Here is a 13,744-nt window from a genome sequence, read left to right on the forward strand (position 1 = left end):
GATTGCATCTGAGCTCCTAGAGTGTGAGGCTCTCCTTTTCTTTTTCAACTATTGTAGTCTTAACTAGCATTAAAAAAAGTGAATCTATTATTTTAAACATCTCTCCCTAATTTCTGAATCATGCTTGTAACATTGTCAGTAGGCTAGCGTAACCTACATTGGGCTCCAAAATTACTGGCACCCCTGACTGGCAATGCACAAACAATACTTAAAAAAATATAAACAATATAATTATAGAGAGAAACTCAAAATACCAACGTGAGAAATACTGTACTTTATTAATGTTTCCATGGAACCCATCAAAATCATTTATTGAGTTAATAAAAAATCAGTGTCGTCCAAATCAAGGTTTCACAATTAATGGCACCCTTAAAGATTATTGTAAATAACCTCTACCAAAATTAAATTAAATTAAATTCCACTTATTTAAGTGGAAGGAACTAAGTCTTAAGGAACTATATTGAGCCATTACATCACTTCCTGTTTCACTAGGGTATAAAAATTAGGTAACACGCATGCAATATCCCTTTGTCATCCAACACCATGAAGGAAACAAAAGAACTGGCTGTTCAAAAGAGACAGATGGTTGTAGACCTTCATAAATCTGGGAATGGCTACAAGAACAAACACAAACGATTGAATATACCACTGAGCACTGTTAGGGCAATTATTTAAAAAATCAAAAGATATGGAACAGTTGAAAACCTCACGGGTAGAGGACACATTCATTTTGCCCCCCAGGATAGGGAGGAGGATGGTGAGAGAAGCAACACAATCCCCAAGAATCACTGTGAAAGAATTGCAGACCTTGGTGGCGTCTGGGGTCACCGTCTTGGGGTCACCAGGTTTCAAAAAGCACCATTTAGATGCCACCTCCACAACCATAGGCTCTTTGGAAGGGTTGCCAGAAGAAAGCCCTTTCTGACCCCAAGACACAGACGCAAGCTCTTGGAGTTTGCCAAAAGTCATTTAAATTATGACTGAAAGAAGGTGCTCTGGTCAGATAAAACCAAAACTGAACGTTTTGGTCAGATACAGCAATGGCGTGTTTGGCGTCGAAACAGAGATGTATACAAGAAGAAGCACATCATACCCACGGTGAAATATGGTGGTGGGTCAGTGATGTTTTGGGGCTGTTTTAATTCCAGAGGTCCAGGGGCACTGGTTAAGATTGATGGCATAATGAATTCCACCAAGTATCAGGCAATTTTGGCTGACAATCTGATTGCTTCTGCCAGAAAGCTGGGACTTGGCCATAGGTGGACTTTCCAACAAGACAATGACCCAAAACATACCTCAAGATCCACACACAAATGGTTCTGTGACAACAAAATCAATGTTCCACTATGGCTATCTCAGTTGCCGGACCTCAATCCAATCGAAAACCTATGGGCTAAGTTGAAGAGGGAAGTTGATAAACGTAAACTCAAGAATATGAAGGATCTTGAAAGGATCTGCATAGAGGAATGGTCCAAAATCCCTCCAAATGTGTTCTTTAACCTTGTCAAACATTACAGGATAAGACTCCATGCTGTTATCCTTTCCAGAGGTGGTTGCACTAAGTACTAAATGAGGAGTGCCAATACTTATGAAACCTTGATTTTGGTAAAATTTATTTTGTATTAAATAATTGTATGATTTTGGTTGGTTCCAATGAAACATTAAATAAGTACCGGTACAGTATTTCTCACATGTTGGTATTTTGAGTTTATCTCTATAATTACACTACCCGTCAAAAGTTTTAGAACACCTTCTCATTCAATGGTTTTTCTTAATTTTTTACTATTTTCTACATTGTAGAATAATAGTGAAGACAGCAAAACTATGAAATAACATGGAATCATGTAGTATCCAAAAACATGTTAAACAAATCAAAATATATTTGAGATTCTTCAAATAGCCACCCTTTGCCTGGAGGTGTGCTGGGTCAGTTTTGCATACTTTTGGCATTCTCTCAACCAGCTTCAACTGGAATGCTTTTCCAATAGTCTTGAAGGAGTTCTCTCTCAACCAGCTTCAACTGGAATGCTTTTCCAATAGTCTTGAAGGAGTTCCCATATATGCTGCGCACTTGTTAGCTGCTTTTCCTTCACTCTGCGGTCCGACTCATCCCAAACCATCTAATTTGGTTGAGATTGGGGGATTGTGGATGCCAGGTCATCTGATGCAGCACTCCATCACTCTCCTTGGTAAAATAGCCCTTATACAGCCTGGAGGTGTGCTGGGTCAGTGTCCTGTTGAAAAACCAATGATAGCCCCAAACTAAACCAGATGGGAGGGCATATCGCTGCAGAATGCTGGTTAAGTGTGCCTTGAATTCTAAATAAATCACAGACTGTATCACCATCAAAGCACCCCATCACCATAACACCTCCTCCATGCTTTACGGTGGAAAATACACACAGGGAGATCACCCGTTTTACCCACACGCATCTCACAGACACGGCGGTTGGAACTAAAAATCTTCAATTTGGACTCCAGACCAAAGGACAAATTTTCATCGCTCGTGTTTCTTGGCCCAAGCAAGTCTCTTCTTATTATTGGTGTCCCTCAGTAGTGTTTTTTTTTTAAGCAATTTGACCATGAAGGCCTGATTCACGCAGTCTCCTCTGAACAGTTGATGTTGAGATGTGTCTGTTACTTGAACTCTGTGAAGCAGTTATTTGAGCTGCAATTTCTGAGGATGGTAACTCTAATGAACTTATCCTCTGCAGCAGAGGTAACTCTGGGTCTTCCTCTCCCGTGGCGGTCCTCATGAGAGCCAGTTTCATCATGGCGCTTCATGGTTTTTGCGACTGCACTTGAAGAAACTTTCAAAGTTCTTGAAATGTTCCGTATTGACTGACCTTCATGTCTTAAAGTAATGATTGATTGTCGTTTCTCTTTGCTTATTTGAGCTGTTCTTGCCATAATATGGACTTGGTCTTTTACCCTCACAACACAACTTATTGGCTCAAACACATTGAGGAGGAAAGAAATTCCACAAATTCACTTTTAAGAAGGCACACCTGTTAATTGAAATGCATTCCAGATGACTACCTCATGAAGCTGGTTGAGAGAATGCCAAGAATGTGCAAAGCTGACATGAAGGCAAAGGGTGGATATATGAAGAATCTCAAATATAACATTTTGGTTACTACGTTATTTCATAGTTTTGATGTATTCTCTATTATTCTACAATGTAGAAAATAGTTTAAAAAAAGAAAAACCCTCGAATGAGTAGGTGTTCTAAAACTTTTGACCGGTAGTGTTTATATTTTTTAAAGTATTGTTTGTGCATTGCCAGTTAAGGTTGCCAGTAATTTTGGAGCCCACTGTATGTAACGTCGTCAGTAGGCTACAGTAACCTATGTAAAGTTGTCAGTAGGCTATAGTAACCTATGTAAAGTTGTCAGTAGGCTATAGTAACCTATGCTTCAGAGGGGAGGGGCAGGTAGCCTACGCACACATTTACATTTACATTTAAGTCATTTAGCAGACGCTCTTATCCAGAGCGACTTACAAATTACACCTACTGGCAAAGATTTCCAGCTGGCAGGCAGACACTGGAATACGTTTCTGAGGGACAAAGTGCATAGGAGCTTTGTTGTAATTTTTTTGGGAGACTGGTTTGTTGTAATTTTTTTGGGAGACTGGAAAAAAAATGTCCGGAATGTAAAATAACGTTATTAACCGGTTCCCATGCTTTTAAAATAATGGTTCTGTTCCAGAACAGTATAGATCATTCCGTTTGGATTCTGTTCCTCTAATCTGTTATTTTCCCGGTTTTCGGTTCTGTTCCCTGAACCGGTTACAACTCTTGGTGCTAACAAAACAGCCTGGTTTTTAATCATAAAGAAGCAGTGTTATTCAACTTTGGCTGAAGACATTTCTTATGTCCAGTGGTACAAAGAACATAACTCAAGGTAGACGTAACCACTTAATGCTGATCCAGGATATGCTGCTTACCCCTATCCCAATGTTGACAGTAAACTGTAAACATTTACATAGAGTTTATAGTCTGTTTATTTTCTACACTATTCAAAAAGAATCAGCTGTGACCCACTCCCAATCTACCATTTAAGTGTTAAAAAACCCATACATTTCAAAGCTTCCTTTTCAATAAAATGAACTGTGCAATGTAGTTGGTGAGAGCTGAATTTCCACATTTGAATAAGCACATCCTGGCCATTAGTGCAACGTTGGCCAATGTAACTCCTATAAAAATATTTATTAGCATTTTTATGCCATTCTGGGACTGTCAGAAAGAGCCAAAACCAAGAGTGATTGACAGGATGATTGAAGGTTTGTAATGTTTCTCTAACCTTGGTATAATGGCCAGTCTTTATAAATATTTTGACAGTATTAAAATATTATAGATATCTACAAAAAAGCTACTGAGGTCTATGGATTTCCCTTAGCCTACAAATCTGGGATCAGGCTATGTGCTTTAGCTAACTCCTTTCATTATTGTTGTCATCAGTATGTGCTTTAGCTTGGGGGAACTAGGCTCAATATCTCCTCCGAAACCACTGAATCTGTGTTGCCTTTCCAGTTTTCCAGGGCGCAGAGACTAATCTCATAGTTCATCCCCTCAACGTGCTGCTTGAGTCAATTGTAATTGTGATGTGGAATTTGCAGACGGGGCAGGAAGTTTGACCCACGGCTCTGTGTCATGACTCGGCTACAATTGTTGTTAGCAACCTGGGCTAAATATCACACCATACTCTTACCATGTCCATTAGTTTATTATGATGTACTGCCAAAATAAACTGCCAAAATAAAGGAAACACTTCAGTAAATGAGGGATACAAAGTCTATTGAAAGCAGGTGCTTCCACACAGGTGTGGTTCCTGAGTTAATTAAGCAATTAACACATCCTATCGTGCTTAGGGTCATGTATAAAAATGCCCAGTTGCGCATTATTTTGGCTACCATGGCTAGAAGAGGAGATCTCAGTGACTTTGAAAGAGGTCTCAAAGGAGCATAGGGGGTTTAAAGGGTGTGTGTGTCAGTCACCAGATCTCAACCCAACTGAAACTGCGTTTTCCACCGCCATGAACAAAACTCCAAATTATGGAATTTCTCGTGTAGGAATGGTGTCATATCCCTCCAATAGAGTTCCAGACACTTGCCGAATCTATGCCAAGGCACATGGAAGCTGTTCTGGTGGCACAACACCCTATTAAGACATTTTACGTTGACGTTTCCTTTATTTTGGCAGTTACCTTTATTCTTCTGTGATGTCTCACTGGCACTGTGGCTGTATTCTATCATTCCAGCTTTTCTTCCATCTTCAAAAAGAACGGACCTTTCCAGAACCCAGAGCCAAGTTCTACATCGCAGAAATGGCAAGCGCACTGGGCTATCTGCATTCTCTCAACATAGTTTACAGGTACATGGATTGCGTGTATGTATACAAAACATTAAGAACACCTGCTCTTTCTATTATATCGACTGACCAAGTGAATCCAGGTGACGGCTATGATCCCTTATTGATGTCACTTGTTAAATCTACTTCAATCAGTGTAGATGAAGGGGAGGAGACAGGTTAAAGAAGGATCTTTAAACCTTGAGACATGGATTGGGTATGTGTGCCATTGAGTGTGAATGGGCAAGACAAAGGATTTAAGTGCCTTTGAACGGGGTATCGTAGTAGGTGCCAGGCGCAAAGGTTTGTGTCAAGAACTGCAACGCTGCTGGGTTTTTCACGTTCAACAGTTTCCCGTGTGTATTAAGAATGGTCCACCACCCAAAGAACATCCAGCCAACTTGACACAACTGTGGGAAGCATTGGAGTCAACATGGGCCAGCAACCCTGTGGAACGCAATCAAAACACCATGTAGAGTCCATGCCCTGAAGAATTGAGGCTCTTCTGAGGGCAAACTCAATATTAGGACGGTGTTCCTAATGTTTGGTATACTCAGTGTATGCGTGTTTGATGAGTAACCTTGCCTGAGCATGGGCTTTGGCTCAACAGGCAAACCCAATCTTGAGGTGTGCAGGAGTCCCAGGTTCAAATCCAGTCAGTGGCAAAGGCTGTATTGGATAAGTGAGTCACCCATGTGGATAGGCTGGCTGGTTGTCTTGGCTCTGGTACACCAGTTGGCTGGAGGTCTGTAGTAGAGAGTGAATGCCATCCTGAGCCAGCTACCACCCGGTTACTCAAACCTGCACCTTAGAGTCTGCTGCCCGATGTATGTACATAGACTTGGAATCACTGGTCACTTTAAGAATAGAACACTAGCCACTACTGTTATACTAATTTCACATGTATATACTGTACTCTATTCTACTGTATTTTAGTCAGTGCCACTCCGACATTGCTCGTCCTAATATTTCTTAATTCCATTATTTTAGATGTGTGTATTGTTAGATAGTACTGCACTGTTGCAGCTAGGAACACAAGCATTTTGTTACACCTTGGTCCCCAATAACATCTGCTAAATGTAATAACATCTGCTAAATATGTGTATGTGACCAATAAGATTTGATTTGAATGTTAGACACATTCTAAGGTTTCCTATGTTGTGAAACAGTTTCCACGTGAACTATCCTGAATGAGCAATGAATGCAACACACATCTCCCCTCTTTGAATATTTGAAGTGTTCCTTTTTCAAGCGGTCAGCTGTAGTAATGTTCGTTAAGTCCAATGTCACTGCTGTCACGGTTGCAGCACGTGTATAGTCGTTCATTAACTGACATGTATTGTTCTCTACCTTTTTTGCCCTTTGTGCTGTTGTCTGTGCCTAACAATGTTTGTACCATGTGCTACAGGTTTTAGTTTTTCCATTTTATGTTTTTTGAGGTCGGACTTTAGTATGTAGGGCGCACTGATTGGTGTCACCTCATTTGTCAGTATGTGTTACACCTGTGCTGGTTGCCATCTTGTTAGCGGGAAAGTTTTGGTTGTTGTGACTGTTAGTTTCCATTCTGTTTGAGCTGGGGAACGTAACGCATGTTTGTGCTGCTACCATGTTGTCTTAGGTCTCTCTGTATGTAGTGTGGTGGTGTCTCTTGTCGTGATGTGTGTTTTTGTCCCACATTTAAATGTTTAATCCTCGTCCCTACAGGAGGCCTTTTGCCTCTTGGTAGGCCGTCATTGTAAACAAGAATTTCTTCTTAATTGACTTGCCTAGTTAAATAAAAACATGTGAAGGCAATTTTCCCTCAACATGGGTCTGTCCCCATAGTCCCTCAAGCCATCCACTTTACCTGTTGTTTCAGTTTGTGTAACCTTTATTTAACTAGGCAAGTCAGTTAAGAACAAATTCTTATTTACAATGACGGCCTACTGGGGAACAGTGGGTTAACTGCCTTGTTCAGGGGCAGAACGACAGATGTTTACCTTGTCAGCTCTGGGATTCGATCCAGAAACCTTTTGGTTACTGGCCCAACGCTCTAACCACTATGCTACCTGCCACCCCGGTTTAGTGTAATGCTGGTTCAGTGACTCGTGTACATTGATATCAACTGGATGCAAATCGCTAGGATTAAAGAAACCTCTCTTGATTGTTTTGATATCCTCTGTTGCTCTTCAGTTGGCCACTTACCCATAAGTAGGAAGATAATAGCTCTTGTAATCCATTAAGCACAGTTCTATTATCCAATAACAACAACTTTGGATAATGTTCATGTTTTGTTTTTTCACAGAGACTTGAAACCAGAAAATATCCTTCTCGACTTTGAAGTAAGTGTGACATCCTAACTCATTTGCAGTGCGTAAGTAATCTGTTTTATATGTGGAGTAGCTTAGGGTTGTACTCAATCAAAACTACATTAGCAATCTTTTTGCTTAACAACTGCCTTCGCACAAATGTTTCTTGACAACTGAAATCCTCCTCCCATGAATGTAGTCTACCTGGTATTTTAACATTACCCAAAATAATTCTGCATATCAGTTTAACCTCAAGGAAAGTGTTTACTTTAGTTTAGCCTTTACTACACTGAAAAAAAAATATCAACGCAACATGTTTTCATGAGCTGAAATAAAAGATCCCAGAAATGTTCCATATGCACAAAAAGCTTATCTCTCTCAAAATGTGTGCGCACACATTTGTTTACATCACTGTTAGTGTGCGTTTCTCCTTTGCCAAGATAATCCATCCACCTGATAGTTGTGGCATATCAAGAAGCTGATTAAACAGCATGATCATTACACAGGCGCACCTTGTGCTGGGGACAATAAAAGGCCATTCTAAAATGTGCAGTTTTGTCACACAACACAATGCCACAAAGGTCTCAATTTTTGAGGGAGTGTACAATTTGCATGCTGACTGCAGGAATGTCCACAGAGAATTTAATTTCTCTACCATAAACCACCTCTAATGTTATTTAAGAGAATTTGCCAGTAATGTGTCATGTGGGCAGGCGGTTTGCTGATGTCAACATTGTGAACAGAGTGCCATGTGGTGGCAGCGGGGTTATGGTATGGGTAGGCATAAGCTACGGACAACAAACACAATTGGATTTTGTCGATGGCAATTTGAATGCACAGAGAAACCGTGACGAGATACTGAGGCCCATTGTGCCATTCATCCTTCGCCATCACCTCATGTTTCAGCATGATAATGCACAGCCCCATGTCGCAAGGATCTGTACTCAACTCCTGGAAGCTGAAAATGTCCCATTTATTCCATGGCCTGCATACTCACCAGACATGTCACCCATTGAAAATGTTTTGGATGCTTTGGCTCAACTTGTAAGACGGCGTGTTCCAGTTTGTGCCAATATCCTGTACCCCCGCACATTGACTCCGTACTGGTACCCCCTGTATATAGCCTCGTTATTGTTATTTTGTTTTTATTTTATTTTTTACTTTATTTAGTAAATATTTTCTTAACTCTATTTCTTGAACTGCATTGTTGGTTAAGGGCTTGTAAGTGCTACTACACCTGTTGTATTCGGTACATGTGACAAATAAAAATGTATTTGATATCCAACAACTTCACACAGCCATTGAAAAGGAGTGGGACAACATTCCACAGACCACAATCAACAGCCTGATCAACTCTATGCGAAGGAGATGCGTTGCTCTGCATGAGGCAAATGGTGGTCACACCAGATACTGACTGGTTTTCTGATCCACGCCCCTACCTTAACTTTTTTTTTAAATCTGGGACCAACAGATGCATATCTGTATTCCCAGTCGTGTAAAATCCATAGATTAGGGCCTAATATTTTTTTTCAATTTACTGATTTCTTTAGATGAACTAACTTTGTAAAATCTTTGAAATTGTTTTTATATTTTTGTAGTTAAAATGTTTCAGTGTTTACTACTAAACTCAGCAAAAAAATAAACGTCCTCACACTGTCAACTGCGTGTATTTTCAGCAAACTTATCATGTGTAAATATTTGTATGAACAAGATCCACAGATATGTAACTAACAGAAATGGAATAATGTGTCCCTGAACAAAGGGGAGGGGGGCTGTATGGCTGGTGGAATTGTCATGCTGGAGGGTCATGTCAGGATGAGCCTGCAGGAAGGGTACCACATGAGAGTGGAGGATGTCTTCCCTGTAATGCACAGCGTTGAGATTGCCTGCAATGACAACAAGCTCAGTCCGATGATGCTGTGACACACCGCCCAAGACCATGACGGACCCTCCACCTCACAATCGATCCCGCTCTAGAGTACAAGCCTCGGTGTAACGCTCATTCTTTCGAAGATAAACGCGAATCTGACTATCACCCATGGTGAGACAAAACCGTGACTCGTCAGTGAAGAGCACTTTTTGCCAGTCCGGTCTAGTCCAGCGACGGTGGGTTTGTGCCCATAGGCGACGTTGTTGACGGTGATGTCTGGTGAGGACATGCCTTACAACAGGCCTACAAGCCCTCAGTCCAGACTCTCTCAGCCTATTGCGGACAGTCTAAGCACTGGTGGAGGGAACGGCGTTCCTGGTGTAACTCGGGCAGTTGTTGCTATCCTGTACCTGTCTCGCAGGTGTGATGTTCAGATGTACCGATCATGTGCAATTGTTGTTACACGTGGTCTGCCACTGCGAGGATGATCAGCTGTCCGTCCTGTCTCCCTGTAGCGCTGTCACAGTACGGACATTGCAATTTATTACCCTGGCCACATCTGCGGTCCTCATACCTCCTTGCAGCATGACTAAGGCACGTTCACGCAGATGAGCAGGGCCCCTGGGCATCTTTCTTTTGGTGTTTTTCAGAGTCAGCAGAAAGGCCTCTTTAGTGTCCTAAGTTTTCATAACTGTGACCTTAATTGCCTACTGTCTGTAAGCTGTTAGTGTCTTAACGACCGTTCCACAGGTGCATGTTCATTATTTGTTTATGGTTGTTTATGGAACAAGCATGGGAAACAGTGTTTAAACCCTTCACCAATGAAGATCTGTGAAGTTATTTGGCATTTTACAAATTATCTTTGAAAGCCAGGGTCCTGAAAAGGGACGTTTTTTTTCTGCTGAGTTTAGTCAGTGGAAAAAATGATTAGATGAATGTCTCAAACTAACCAATCCAACAAGTTATAAAGAAAGCAAGTGTCTGTGGTGAAGCCTAACCGTTCACCAGCTAACACATCTCACACGAACGGCAGTGTCATTTTCAGTTTAGAAGAGGAACGTTTGTGATTTGATTATGTTTAACTAATGCGTTTCCTGACTGGCCTTATTGAGACTGAGGAAATTGCGAGTGTCCTTAGAGTCTGGCCAAAATTCCACAAAGAAAATATATGTTCTGACTGAGGATAATGGTGGCAAACACTGTCTAAAATTGTCCCTGACTCCCCTTCTTTAAAGGGACATATAGTTTTGACGGACTTCGGATTGTGCAAGGAAGGCATTTCCCAAGCCGAGACGACAAGCACATTTTGTGGGACACCTGAGGTAATGTTGAACATGTTTTCCAGGACAGCGTATGTAATAAGGCATAATAACCTGTTTTAATCTCTGGACCACTGTTCTGGATTGAGACTGAAAAGGCCTGTCATTGCTAATTTATTTAACTTTCTCCTCCCCCCAGTACCTAGCTCCAGAGGTCCTGAGGAAACAACCATATGACAACACAGTGGACTGGTGGTGTCTAGGATCAGTGCTCTATGAAATGCTCTTTGGCCTGGTGAGTTACAGTAGTAGACATTGAAAACAGGCACAATATGTACGGACAGAATGCACCCTTGACATAATGCCTGATCACACACTGTCTTAACAGTAACACACATATATCTCCCCTCTGTTCCACAGCCTCCGTTCTACAGCCGAGACACCCATGAGATGTATGACAACATCCTCCACAAACCCCTGATGATGCGTCCCGGAGCGTCCAACACGGCCTGGTCCCTCCTGCAGGCTCTACTGGAGAAGGACGGCACACACAGACTGGGCTCCAGAGACGACTTTGTGAGTGGTGACCCTCACAGCATGGCAGTGGTTTATGGTTTTATGTCACCCATCTCATTTAGTTAGAAAATATTCCAGTGACCCAAGACTTTTTAAATACTCCAAACTCACTAAATACACATAAATTGATCTTCCTCGAAGTCACAGGAGGTTGGTGGCACCTTACTTGGAGAGAGCGGGCTCGTGGTGTGAAGGGAGCGGAATAGTTGGTATATAAAACCTATGGTTTCCAGGTGTTTGATGCCATTCCATTTGCTCCGTTTCGTCCATTATTGTGAGCTGTTCTCCCCTCCGCAGCCTACAGTGCTCTAAATCCCAAGCTACCATTTATTTAAGAAACACAGCAGTATGCTTCATAGTCTCACAACTGTGACTCATGTATTGCTGTATGGCATCTGACTCTCTCTGGTGGAGAAACATTGTCATGACCAGGAGTTGCTCAATAGCTGCAGTGTCTGGCAATGTTCATTTCTTCTTGGCAGATGGATTGCATTACATCGCTTTCATCAGTATGAAGTAATAACATTTGCCTTGGTTGTTCTAGAACTTAAAAATATCTATTCTCTTTTTTTCAGAATGAGATCAAAGCACATAACTTCTTCTCTGCGATCAAGTGGGATGACCTGGAACAGAGAAAGGTTCCACCTCCATTCACTCCCAATGTGGTAAATGTTCTCAGGGTTACATGTGATTCTGATGTACGGCAACACACGGCAGATGCAACACCAGACCACAAGCATGAATGAACTGATGTTTGTTTTTTCCTCTTTCCTGTTTTGCAGAATTCTCCTTACGACATCACAAACTTTGATCCAGAATTCACAGATGAGACCATTCCAAACTCTGTGTGCTATACTGAACATGCCATAGTCAATGCCAGTGTAATGGAGGCTGATGATGCCTTCCTAGGTTTCTCCTACGCACCCCCCTCAGACGACTCCTTCCTATGAAAGACTTGCTGTGAGGACCTGCCCCAGAGTTCTGGGAAATTGCCTTAACCAGGGCTCTACGCTAACTTTTTTTTTTTTTTTTTTACACGTGTGCACCTAAGATGAAAAATGTAGGTGCACACAAAGAAATGTAGGACCACATTGAAAAATATTTGAGGTAAGAAAGCTAGAATCCTTAATTATTCTAGGAGCACTGGTGCTCCTAAATAAAAATTCCATGTCGCACAGCAAGATCTTAAGGCACATATGCGATCAAAATGGATGCACTGTAGAGCCTTGGCCTTAACCCAGTATTATTTTATCCTGGTCCTGGAAATCTATAGGGTATGCAGGATTTGTTCCAGCCCAGTAGCTTGTTGATTAGTGTATTTAGGTGTGTTAGTGCTATGCTGGAACAAAGCCTGCACACCCTGTGGGTCTCCAGGATCAGGACTGAAAAACACTGCCTTAACCTGTCCTAAATATTTTGAATAAAAGGGAAGAATTTATATTGTGGATGAACCCATTTTGAGAAAAGCCAAAGTGAGCAGAAGTTGTGATCAGACAGCACTTATGAAAAGGGTTTGGGCTGCAGACTGTGTCAAAAAACTTTATTTTTACCTAATGATATTTATATAACAAATTATATTTTTAAGAAATGTCGGCCATCTTTCTTTCTTGACACATGTATTGGTTGTTGGCTCATGTCCATTTTGGTTCTTTGTTTGAAGAAACGAGGACATTCAGTGTGGTGTTGTCAGGTTGGTGTGGGTAAAAAAATAAAAAAGAATCCCCCAAATAAAATCCAAAATGTAGGTGGGGAGTTGGGATGAAAGCGCTTCCTCAAAATCAAAATATTTTCGTTCCACTTTAAAAGCAGACATTGTGGATTTAATAAAATGGCAGTGAACATGTCGTTTATATGCTTTCAGAACAGCTAAAAGTGATTGTTTTGTCTCTTCCAATATCAAAAGTTTGTTCATCCTAACAAGATCACTGGTTAATGGTATATTTAGAAAGCGCTTGTAGTAGGTTTATTTATAGAGGTTCATTGTTCATTTGTATTGGGGGGTTCTCAGTCGGAAATACTAGGTCACGGAATATAGTCTTGTGTTGACAGAGGTCATTTCAGTTCATATTTTCATTGTGTGTGTATATATAGACCTTTTCTGTAATGGCTCCAGTGACTTTACTTTGCAAACAGGTGCTGCGCCATCTGATTTATTTCTGTGGTTTGCTTGCCTGTCTGTATTATAGTTTACAAGCTCATAATCTTGCCTTAATTGACACTCAGATATTCCTTAGAAATCCTCACAGAAAACCTCAACCATCAGACAAGGATTTTCATACCAATTCTAACTAACGAGTGTGGTCAACAGGCCTCATTGTTCAATACAATGCCTTGGATGTACTGTGCATTAAAATAATAATTAAATGAACCAACAAGTTTGTTTTCGATGTCTTGTTTATTA

The 13,744-nt window shown here is 41.1% G+C and overlaps 1 protein-coding gene across 2 annotated transcripts in view; it reads left to right on the forward strand.

The window, feature by feature from the left end:
• Nucleotides 1-13,721, forward strand: part of sgk3 (serum/glucocorticoid regulated kinase family member 3) — a 33,135-nt gene extending 19,414 nt beyond the window's left edge. For both annotated transcript variants that reach the window (XM_055928518.1, XM_055928519.1), the window contains exons 11-17: nt 5,262-5,374; nt 7,635-7,671; nt 10,744-10,830; nt 10,967-11,062; nt 11,188-11,343; nt 11,919-12,008; nt 12,126-13,721. In XM_055928518.1, coding sequence (XP_055784493.1) covers nt 5,262-5,374; nt 7,635-7,671; nt 10,744-10,830; nt 10,967-11,062; nt 11,188-11,343; nt 11,919-12,008; nt 12,126-12,293 — 747 coding nt within the window. In that variant the 3' untranslated portion in view covers nt 12,294-13,721. The remainder of the gene's footprint in view (nt 1-5,261; nt 5,375-7,634; nt 7,672-10,743; nt 10,831-10,966; nt 11,063-11,187; nt 11,344-11,918; nt 12,009-12,125) is intronic.
• Nucleotides 13,722-13,744: the final 23 nt, after the last annotated feature.

The sequence above is a fragment of the Salvelinus fontinalis genome, chromosome 7 (assembly GCF_029448725.1).
Source record: "Salvelinus fontinalis isolate EN_2023a chromosome 7, ASM2944872v1, whole genome shotgun sequence".
NCBI classification, from domain to species: domain Eukaryota; kingdom Metazoa; phylum Chordata; class Actinopteri; order Salmoniformes; family Salmonidae; genus Salvelinus; species Salvelinus fontinalis.